The following is an 11,793-nucleotide window of genomic DNA, read 5'->3' as shown; positions in this document are numbered from 1 at the left end:
TAAACCCAACCAATGTTATCCAATTTTAACCTTGTGGCATTGTGTCTTTGTGCAAGTGTGATGCGTGGTTGATACTAAACATATTCATGAAAAGTATTTTGGGTTCAGAAATGTGTAATCAGTGATTTCCAATTTGTAAAACATTCTGGGGACTGGGTGGTTTTTGTTTACAGTGTTTTAGATAAGATCAAGTGTGTGTTTTCTGGTGTTAGAGAGTGAAACTCTTACACAGATTAAATTGAAGCCACAGTGACTATACTGCTGTTTGCTTGCAGCAGCTTATGTGACAGAAGTTTGACAGCCTTGGAGAGTGTTGAAAACTAGATTTAGTGTGATGGAGCTTTACACCATCTCTTCTCTCCGCTCCAGACCCCCAGGCTGTATGTTGGCCTTGGGACTACGGGGCTGACTTAGTCTCAGTGCCTCGGCTCTGGCTTTCAGCAGCTGTTCTGGTCCCCAGTGCAGGCAGAGGGGGCACGGACACGAGGCGGGATGGTGCAAGAGGCTGGTGGAGGGGTAGAGGGCTGCTGTGGTTGGAGGTAGCCCCCCATGTCTGTTGTGGTACTGGGAAAAGCGGAGTGCATCCAGGGTCCGCATGGGGGCCGAGGACGCCGGTGAAGAGAGAGCCAGGGGGTAGTGGTGGTGGAGTGGGAGGTGGGGCGGGATGAAAGGGTACGGCAAGGTGGAGCAAGGAGAGGCACGGCCCATCAGGAGCGCCCCCAGGGGGTCGACGAGAGGGTGGGGCCACGGCAAGGAGTGTCTCTGCCGTTTGTCCTTCATTCTCCGGTTCTGGAACCACACCTGGAGAGGAGGGAAGGTTCAAACGTATGTTTACATGTTCATGTAATCAGCACTAAACACAACGTACACCTGAGGCTCATGGGAATATCATTCATTTTGTAAACCAAATAATCTGACTCATTTGGACCAGCCAACAGTGGTAGAAATCTGGGCACCATCAATGTTACCATCCTCCAGTGTCATATATAACTGGAGCAAATGTCACAGCCATCCAACCAATGGCTGTTGAAATATTAAAAACAAAAGAAATGAAAACTAACGGTGGGAATTGTCCATGAATCACCAAAGTCATTAGAATATATTCCGTGAAAATTGACTATAAAGTAAGGGGCCAAACTGCAGATGTACAAATGGGTCTGATATATACTGAGTGTATATACATATTATAATTTCAAATATTGTAATGCTCTCTATCAGATTACCCACGATTGTCCAGAGCCGACAACGTAACCGGCTCTGCTCCGTGGACATTCATGCAATGGTTTCAGTTTTTCTTCAATTCAGTCTGGTTTTGTGGATTTGGAGCTAGTCATGGTTAGTTAATAGTTGTGTAATTATTAATAATAATTGTTACCATAGCTATATGTTTCTTCATATATCTTAGAGAAGGGTCACCTATATAACATTTGTTGTTACAGTTGACTGAAAAGCAGTAACAAGATCAGCTTCCCCCCCAAAAAAAACATACAAAGCTTTGGCTTATTCAAAATGCAGCCACATCACCACTACACTTTGAATATAAGGCAACGCTTATGTATCAATACATGATATGAATACCAAAATCCATTACAAGCATGTTTAAAAAAGGATCAATGACTGAATGTTGAGTTGGTATAATTTATGCTGGAATGCATGAATTAAAGTTATCATGATGCCATGACGATTTGTTTTTGGGTCGGTTATTACATAATGCAAAATTTCGGCTAGAGCATTTACATGGAAAAAGTGGAGCTCCCACATGTTGTATGAACCACTGCAATACATAAGTTACAACATGTGGGGTAATTTATTACACATCGCTTTAATGCTGTCTATTAGAAACATCGGCTGTTAATTATAAAATGCAGGTGTTATTACATAACAGATGAAAAAATGTACATTGTGGTGTTATTAGCACATGATGTGTTGCAACAACGTTTAAAGCCGAGACCGACAAGCTGCCTGTGCGTCTGCGCGTCCGTCCGGCCCTCAACTATTTTTACCAGCTCATAGAATCTCCTCGGAGAGGCTGTGCTGCTGGAACGTTTACAAGGACTCGGCCCTCGCATTCCTGCTCCTTCATAAAAGACCCTCCAGTGGTTGGCAGAGAGGTGGGTGCACTCACTGTGTATTATAAAGCCTCCGCCCTCGACCAGCGGGGGTGTCAAATGTCAGGCGCTGCTAAACCTGTCGGCGCTCAATCTGAAATATATATGAAACGTCAGAGGGACAATGGTCAAAACCCCACGCTCGGGGGCGAATGTCAAAGAGCTGTCGTCGTTTTAGCGGAGCAGCTGTGGCCGATTGGTTGCATGACCTGCTTGGTTTCATGTCTTGTCTGTAAAAAGATGGAGCATCATTTCATAAAGCGTGCATCCTGGAGGAGGTTATTGCATTCTGAAAGCGCTGAGCTGGCGATTAGCTTGGCTTAGCTTGAATACTCGGAAGCAGCTAGCCGGCCTCAGTGCAACAGGCCAAACTACACCTTCAAACTAAAGCTCACAGGTCAACACCTTGGGTCTTGTTTTGCAGAAACAGTGATACAAAAATGACCACGACAAACATTTTGGACAAAGTTTTCGTCAAGAAACTGTTCCAGCACAAAACTGCAGTTGTTACTTTTCAGTTTGCACACAAATGTGACAAACCAGAGACTTAGATAGGAAGACTGATAACACTTTCGCGTCTGTATGCTAAATATGCAGGTGGTTAGCTTAGCATAATAACTGTAACAACAACTAGCCTTCTCCTTCCATAAAAGAAACAAAATCCACCTACCAGCACGTCTAAAGTTCACTAATCACAATATTATATATTCTACATTTATCCTGTACAAAACCCTAACTGTAAAAAAGACAATTTGCAAGCTAACATTATTATGTTATGATTTTATATTTCTCGGCTCGAACCACATTGCAGGCAATGAGCTGAAACATTTGGCTCCATTTTTATTTGACATCTGATAGATATTGATCTTTAAGAAATCAGATACGTGTATTTCCCAAAAAATATGTTTTTGGCTCTATACAATCTTTGTCAGCCAAACTTGCTTCATCAACTGTGTCATATTGCCAACCGTTTACATGTTGGGATACCAGGTGGATAGAAGAAACCCGGGGTGCTCAGACCTGGTGGGATCTGAAGTAGCCATGGTGGCCCAAAACAGAGAACATCCATGTAGCCGGGCGACAACCATGGAGTGTAAAAAGTCACCTTCAAGAAAGAGGTAATGGACCATTTTGGCTGATTTGATTATTATAATTTAATTCAGCAGTAGGGTCTGTGGGATCCCAACCATTGAGGAAGTCAATACAATGTCATTATCATAGCCTATATTTTAGTGGCTCTATCATGGGGCCTTGGGGCAGAAATGAGCTGCTGAGCCCCTATTGCCCCCAGCACTATTATTACTGATATTAAATGTGGCCACGGTCCTCTGTGTGGTCACTGTGTGGTGGAGGTTCACACTAGTGCTCTGGTGCAAACATCCATGCCGCTGCACTAGACTGCCGGGCAGGTGGCCCGCATACCTTTATGGTCGTCTCCGGTAAGTTGAGGGCTGTGGCCAGCTCGCAGCGCCGGGGCCTGGACACGTAGCTCTCCTTGCCGTACTCTTGCTCCAGCCGGGACAGCTGCTCGCGTGTGAACGCGGTCCGGTGCCGCCGGCTGTGGTCGAGCAGGACACCGCGCGGGCACGGCTCCGTCCGCTGCTCTCCGCGGGGGCCGTGCACCACGTGCGCGGCGGCCGCCGCCACGGGCGTCTGTCTGCCCTCCGCCACTGAAATGACGCACGTAGAAGATTTCAGACGGGGCAGAAATATGAGGTTCTACCAAGCGCCGTTATTAATGCTGACTATAAGCTTTTATTGAAGAAGTGACAGTGTTTGCTGTACTATAACCACATTGTAACTGCATTATTATCACAAGGTTGATCAAGTAAAAGCCTGGAACCTCTTTAACACACTCACTAGTTATATCACTTTACAGAAAGTTACATCGCTTTTACTAATTTATTGTTGACATTTTAATGTTTCAGTAAATGTCAAGTTACTTCTGGTTGGGGTGTCAGACTCCAGCTGTAAATTATAATAGATTTCAATAACGCTCTATATCTGTGATTGGTGTTGACACTTTTTACACAGTACTAATCCTCCCATAATTTACTGTATAAGTTTTATGGTCGTTTCGGAGCTCATAGGCCGCTGACACGTCTGTGAACAAGTTTCAGGGAAACAAAAGGAACACATTTAGTGTGTCAACAATGATGTGTGCTCATTTCTGTAAACATCCATGTGTTACAAACAGAAGGTAAGAGTTATCAACTCAATATGTTATTGGGTTTTTAATAAGGTCTGAAGAAAAGAAGGATATATTTAAATTGTATATAATTGCAACCATTTTGGTTGCAATTATTATAATTTGAACACACAAAGCCAACAATTGAGCCAAACAAACAATAAGGAGGTCGGGTCTACTTACGCATCAGGCACAAATCAACAGATAAAATCCCTCCTTTGAGTTTCCCCTCCTGGGTGGTTCTTCAGGTTGAGGTGCTCCTCTCTGCGGGCTGATCCGGCTGCGCGACAGAGGGGGCCGGTGGAGAAGCTGCTGCCGTCTGGCTCAAACTTATCTTCATCAAGGTTTGTTCAGACAGTCGGGGGAAAAGATGAGGTGTTTTTGTCCCAACACCCCTCCTCCCCCCTCCCCCTCCTCCTCCTCCCTCTCCTCCTCCCTCCTTCCACTGTCTGTGTCCCCCCGGGGGCAGCGCTTCTCTGCCCCACTATCACAGGCGCTCCAGACGGGGCCGCCGTGCGCGCGTCGGCCCGGCGATGGCGCCGCGGCCCGGAGAGGTGTTAGAGGTGTTTAGGGATAAAGCCTTTGGTCTCGTCTCGGCCTTTGTACTTTTGTTATGGAGAATTAAAGACGCGCAGGCTGAGACGGCGGCCAGACTCGCATTGTTCTCTCCTGTTTGATGTCCGCGGAGTTGGAAGTGAATCATTACGGGCCTAATGGCTGCGTGGAGGAGAGGAATTATGAATTAGTCATTTGATTTTTCGGGGGCTATAGCTGTCGGTGTTATGGCGGAAACCTATATATTACAAAGTCTGTCAGATGGTTTAAAAAACATTTCCCCTCAGGAGTCCTGTATTTTTTTATTTTACAGTTTATCAATTATGTCCTGTAATATGACGAATATTATGACATGTTTCATATGGTACCCACAAATATGTGGCAATTTGCATATACTTTTTCCATAACAGAAATCTGAACATTGGATAAAGGTTTGAACTTTTTGTTTCATTTATGTCAAAGGTTTTCAGAGACGGGATTTTGGATATCTTGGTATCACTCTATAAATCATAAAATACGGCCAACAGCTGTACAACAAACATGTTTTAAGTAATACAATGTTGTGTAAATCAGGTTATGGTTGATGTATTAAGAAACCTCTTTGTAAAAACTCTTCAAGGTTATAGACAGGAACGAAACTAGAAAGTTATGACAATGATCTTGAAGAAGAGATTTCTGGCTCAGAGTCTGAGAAAAAAAATCATTCAGAAAAAAAAAGTCCTTCAAATAAGTTGTTTGACTGCAGACATTTGGAAGAACCGACAGGGAAATAGGGGAAACATAATTAACTAACAAATCTCACCGTGAAACCTCACCTGCCTGCCGTGTCTTCTCTTAATTCTCCTGCAGCCTTCCGAAGTCGATCAATCCTAAAACTCGTACTTTCCTTTTTTTTTGACGGTACAGTAGCTTATGATAAATAATGACATTATTATTATTATTATTATTATTATGATTATTTTATAAACAGTCTGGGATTTCATTGACATAAACTAAATATTTTATTCTGAAATGCAACATAACATTTTTAATAGATCTTTTGATGTTCACCAGGTAGTTTGAAGAAATATTCTTTGTTTTGATGTGGCGTTTAAATAATAACCAGTTGTGACAGCAAGACCCGCCAGTGCAGATTAATTGAGCTTTATGCAGCGCGATAGCTGAGCAGTATGAATCAAAACTCGATCCTTTAAGTGGCTCCAGTGGAGCAGGCTGACCCTTGAACCTGTGTTTAGGACTTTATTATGGCTATAATCGGCGTTGATTGTTAATCCAGCGGCCAGATGATGAGACAGAGGACCAGAGACAGACAGACGCCAGGTAGGGTGGAGTCACTTACGTGCAGATATTCATCATTAAAAAAACCACAAACGAATTACATTAAGAGTCACTGACGTCACTTCCTCGTACGAGTCTTGTTCTATGCGTATAGAAATGATAACCATACGTCATATTTCTTCTTTCATTTAAAAGGGGACAGCATGACCATCTTTCATGTTTTCCACATGGGCTGTGCAGGAACAAGACTGTATTCCTTTTGTTGGACAACAAGTCACTGAATGGTTACAGTGTTACAGTGTGTGACCTTAACCGCAAAGGTTAGTTAGACCTTTAACTCCACACATTTCCAGATCGACTTATTTTGGAGTAATAACTCCTTTCAACACCAATCACAGATAAGAAGAGGTGACTCCATTGTATTGAAACCAGCTTTAACAGTTGAGGCCTTAAAGGGCCACTCCAGTAATTAATTATTGCACTTCCATGAAGTTGGGGGAATAACAAGAGAGACTAATCAAAAAGACTGTGAGTCTATTGGCTCTGCTTGAGCTAAATGCTCATAAGGATAATGTGATTATGTTATGTTTAACATGTTTTATATGTTCTCTGTGTCGTTAGTGTGTTAGCATGCTAACATGCGCTAAATAGTCAAAGTCCAGCTGAGGCTTATGGGGATCTCAAAGGTATTTGGTAATAAAACAACGAGTAAAAACTATTAACCAGATGATGGCGCTAAGTTAAATGTCATGATATCAACCTATTTCAAAATTCCTCTTCTGGGGACCATGAATATGTGTACCAAACTTCACACCAAACCATACAATATGGGTCAAAATATTCCTCTAAAGGACTAAATAGTCCACCTTGTGGCGCAAGTGGAAATTAACGTATTAGAACGTATCCTTGAAACCTTGAAAATCAGTTCTAAATTTCAGGTCAATCCATCAAAATAGCTGATATTTCACCCTGAGCCACGAATGCCATCCTCATTGGAGAACTAGAGGACAAATAAGAGAATCACCAAAGTCAATATGATTCATGCTCCAGGACCATGAAAGAACGTACAAAATATCAATACCGATCTATTAAAAAGTTGTCGAGCTACTTCTAGTCTCAATAATTAATAATCTCAATAACATCCTCCTAGACCGGGAGGCGTGAGTTTTAGGAAGACTTTACATCTTTGTAATGTAGGTCAACATGTCACAGGTGTCACAGGACTGTTTACTGATTGGCTGCCGGTGTTATGGCCACGAAAAGTTATCCCATCCCCAACTTTACGTTTGGCATTTAAATATTTGATATTTCCCTCACGCCATATAGCTTTCATGAAAAAGTGAAAACAGCAGATACATAATATATTTGATACTGGCAGGATGTGTGGGACGAGAGGATTTTAACGAGCGTAAAGCTACTTGACAATAAATCAAAGACAAGCTGCCAGTTGGGTGTCTTTGGATCATGCCATTGTGTTAATTGTCCTCTGTGTTCAATTTATGAGCTATTGTACGTCATTTCTGGCTTCCATGTAAACATGCACTGAGAGAAGGGCTCAGCGCCAGGGTTTTATCACCACCAACAGTAGCTGCTGTTTAAATCCTAACTTGTTTTTCTCTCTCTCTCTGAAACTAAATATTGGAACAACATGAAAATGTGTTTCACGTGTTTTAAATATTGGTTGGTTTGAGAAAATGGTGAGACCTCAGTTTGAAGTTCCTGTGATCAAAGGTCGGGAAGCTGTCGTTTAGAGCAATGAAATGTCCCCCTCTGTGCGAGAGATGAAGCACTCATCACATCCATATTCGAGGAACAATGCACATGTTGCATTTATTCTCTGTTCCAAATGTGCTCAACACATGGAACGAGAAATATGTGTGCTGTCCCCATGTCCACCCACACACTGTGTGTGTTTAAAAGTTAGAACGTTCGTGCGACATATACTTCCGTCTTCACCGAACGCTGCAACACTGGCCTGTACCAGTATTGCCAGATGACGGGGATCCCTCATTGGCCCTGGTGCTTTGAAGCCACATTGGTTGCTTTATTTCTTGATGATATTCAGATCTCATATATTAGGAGACAAGCCAGTTGGCATAATTGAACATGTTCACATCCCTTCCGTACAAGATGAGCTGGTTGTTTTAAGGAAGTATGCTATTAATTATTAATATGGTATTTCTGGTTTCCAGCAGCTGTTATTCTGACATGAACATGGAATTATAACCCTGATGATGTCCTTCAGCCTATATGTTCATGTGGTTCTGCAAAATCCAATCTGCTTTTGTGCTCACATGCGAAAGTTGGTTTGATCAACCCCATTGTGTTGATATTCGATGAAACTGCGAAAGCCCAGATTAAAATTAATTATATTTTTGGGTCTTTTGAAATACAGTCTAGCTACTTGAAATACACTCTGAATCACAGGAGAGAAAAACACCTGAATCTGAATACATGCGGTCAGATACAGGTGAAATAGACTTAGTGGATGTGTATACTTCTAAAGAGGCATATTAGTCGCTTGCTTGGAAATAACCTCCACTATTATGAGGCAGAGCATTAATTACTGGAGATATTTTGCAGGTAAAGACATTAAAAGTTAGTTTGGCAAACTTTACGGACACAATTTGAGTTGTAATGGCAGAGTTGCGCTGTTCTTGAAGGCTTTTTCTGACTGCACCCAGGGAAGTTTAAGATATTAAAATATTCACACTATGTTTTAGCAGCCATGAGCAATGGATACCAGTTATGATGATCCGTGATAACCGGACAACAATGACAAGTACTTTGTTGAAAAAGTGTCTCAGAAGAGCAGATCACTCCCAGTGATGGGGTCCTTAAAAGACACACATGTCATCCAGAAGAAGGGACAACTTCTCACCCATTGGACACATTGGTCTTAAATGAAGAAACAGCTTCACATGTGACAGTGTATATGTTTGTGGCCTTTGATTGCAGCCTCAGTCCAGTACTTTTTAGGGATGTAACTCTTTACATTGTTGTCTGTCTCCCTGTTGTCCCAAAGGATTGGCAGCTTTGATCAAATGAGTACGCTGTTGTATCTGTAAAACATATGGCTGTTGAATGTCCTTCATCGCCACCCTCTGGTATGCTATGAGTCTGATCACACTGACTGAATGAGACCAGATCTTTGAATTCTAACTTTAAGGGGGCTCTCACAATGGCAAAATCACATTCAATTATATTAAATACTGTGCAACACACATGTTTTTTGTAATGATTTGAATAGCCAACAGTTTTCAAACATTTGACATGAGCGCTGTTACATTTTTCACAGCGGAGAAGGCCTACTGGGATCATGACCATAGAGATATTATAGAGATATTATAGGAATCAGTGTGTCTGCCATCACTCTGCTATGACTACACGTTGCTCCTTGTCACTGTGATCATGAAGGTGACACTACTCTATGGAGTTCATAGGCTGTGTTGCAGTTAGTTGTGCAATGGATCATAAAACTCACGGTTCAGATTGTATCACAGATCGGAGTCATGGATCAGATCCCAGATCGGATCAGCACAAAAGAAAAAAGGGAATATAACTTTCATAGATCCCTGATCACGTTTGTTTTTTGCCGCCAATACTAATTGCCGATCATCGATGATCCATATGGGCAGATACAGATCCCTTTGTGGTTTTAGTATGGCAGCTAGTCTACAAGGCTCCAGACAAATTTGTTTTGCCACCGCTCAAAAACATAATTTCAACTGCTCTGAAATCAGTGTAAACCATCAAATATTCTAAATGTTATCTTTTTATTCACATACAGTGATTTGTTTTCTTTATAAATAAACACAATTCAAATGATAAGGAAATAAAAGATAGTATTTTAGTAGTGTATTACAGCTTATAATTCATCTATAATATCTATTTATGATGTGAAAACATCTCTTTCAAATAAATGGATTTGTTCAAGTTGCTCACCCACACTATATTTTACAAGGTTACATGTGAACACATCATGATAATGTCTTCGCCCAATTCTCATTTTCACTGAACAGCACCTGAACGCATCTAAAAGTAACCAAATGGAATCTCTGTTCGTTAGCCGTTAGCGGTTCTGCTAACGTTAGTTAGCCGTTAGCGGTGCTGCTAATGTTACTGGATTTCTTCCTGTTGATGTAAACACGGATTGGTTGTTGACAATGTAAAACATATAAGTGACATGGAAGTGATACAGTTGTAATTGGGGGTTGCTGTAGGCGACATTGGAGATCATTTTAGGCGATGCCCTCAGCTGTGTGTGTAGTTCTGTTACCTGTCAATGGAGGCGATGCACTCAGCTAGTCCAGCTGTGTGTGTACTAGTAGTTCCATTAGCTGTAAACTGAAAGACAGCACCGGAAACAGCAGAGGAACCAAACAGAGGCGCTGTCACAGCAGTCAGAGGGCAGTCAAAGGCAGTATCAAACAGTAAATTAGTAGTGAACATGAACTTGTCAGGACTCAGCCAGCCGGACTCCCTCCTCAGCCCGTTCACACAGTGACACCCGGTACCTCAGAGCGCGCTGCCAGGGAGCTACGGGCTTGGAGGCGGGGACAAGCCAGGGGCGCTCCAACTCACACCTGAAGCCACTCAGCTCGTCCCACGGCTGCAGCTCGTCAGCTCGTTGTATTCGGGGGGGATAAGGATCAGGACTGTCTGTGTTGACGTTGCGAGTTCGTGCCATGATGTCCGTGGACTTTCCTCCTTGTGTCGTCACTGAACTTTCCCTCGTGTCTTTGCTGACTTTTTTGTGTGGAGTATTTTCTTGGATTTTTTGGGGTTTGATGTTCGATCACCCGTGGACTAAGGGGACACTTTGAGTTTTTTGTGTTTCTTTTCTAAGTGACTTGTTGTGCTCAATAAACTACGCCGTGTGTTCGGCTAGAACTAAACCTTGCTGTTGTCGTGCGCTTGGGGTCAGAGACAAACCATAACAGAACTGCCATGGACAGTATGTGTTCATGGCCTTGATGACGTCTCCCGGACAGGAAAAAAAGCATGGTCCCTCGGCCCATGGCAGGTCATCTGGCAGGGCGATTGGTCAAATACATGCAAAGGTAAATACCGTATTTCTACTCTGTAACTCTGCATCGTCACTAAGAACGATAGAATAATTGCTGCCATTAAAACAGTTTAGAGCAGAAAAAAATCTTCCACATGTGTTTTACACATTGGCCCCGCTAAGTGCAGATCAACACATTCTCACTCTCAACTCGTCAAATACTGACGTTTGGTCGGTGGCTCTGGTCTTCAAACCATGACGCACTTGGTACCCCTCCAGCGTTAGTGGACGTGGCAGGGATGGCGTTTCCACTCGTTTTACGCATGCTACCTCAGAATAAATTGCACACCAATGCCCTTAAAAAAGGGATGGGAGAGGAGAATGCTGCTTTAGACACTTGGCTAATGGAGCTAGAGCTATAGCACAGGAAGACCATACCCCTCAGCCTGCCATTTATTCCTCATACGTCTGCCAATCATTTCTCACACATGCTCACTCATTGTTTACTCGCTGCCATCGTTCTGCGCCGTCAATCACAACACCAGCTGCGCAGATCAGCTGATCCCCTCTATCCAATAAGCACACGGAAACAATGACACGGTTAGCCAATCATCTTGCTGCTGTCTCATTTAAATATGACTGTCTCTCTACCTTCA

General features: G+C 42.7%; 1 protein-coding gene across 1 annotated transcript; it reads right to left on the bottom strand.

Moving 5' to 3' along the window:
• Window positions 1-342: 342 nt before the first annotated feature.
• Window positions 343-11,462, bottom strand: eve1 (even-skipped-like1). The gene is given in 4 exon segments (XM_034539038.1): window positions 343-801; window positions 3,531-3,749; window positions 3,752-3,778; window positions 11,409-11,462. Coding segments are annotated over 4 exon segments (759 nt in total).
• Between the last annotated feature and the right edge of the window lie 331 nt (window positions 11,463-11,793).

The sequence above is a fragment of the Cyclopterus lumpus genome, chromosome 8 (genome assembly GCF_009769545.1).
Source record: "Cyclopterus lumpus isolate fCycLum1 chromosome 8, fCycLum1.pri, whole genome shotgun sequence".
Classification (NCBI taxonomy): domain Eukaryota; kingdom Metazoa; phylum Chordata; class Actinopteri; order Perciformes; family Cyclopteridae; genus Cyclopterus; species Cyclopterus lumpus.
Note: the sequence above shows the minus strand (reverse complement) of the source record. Positions and strands in the feature narration are given on the sequence as shown.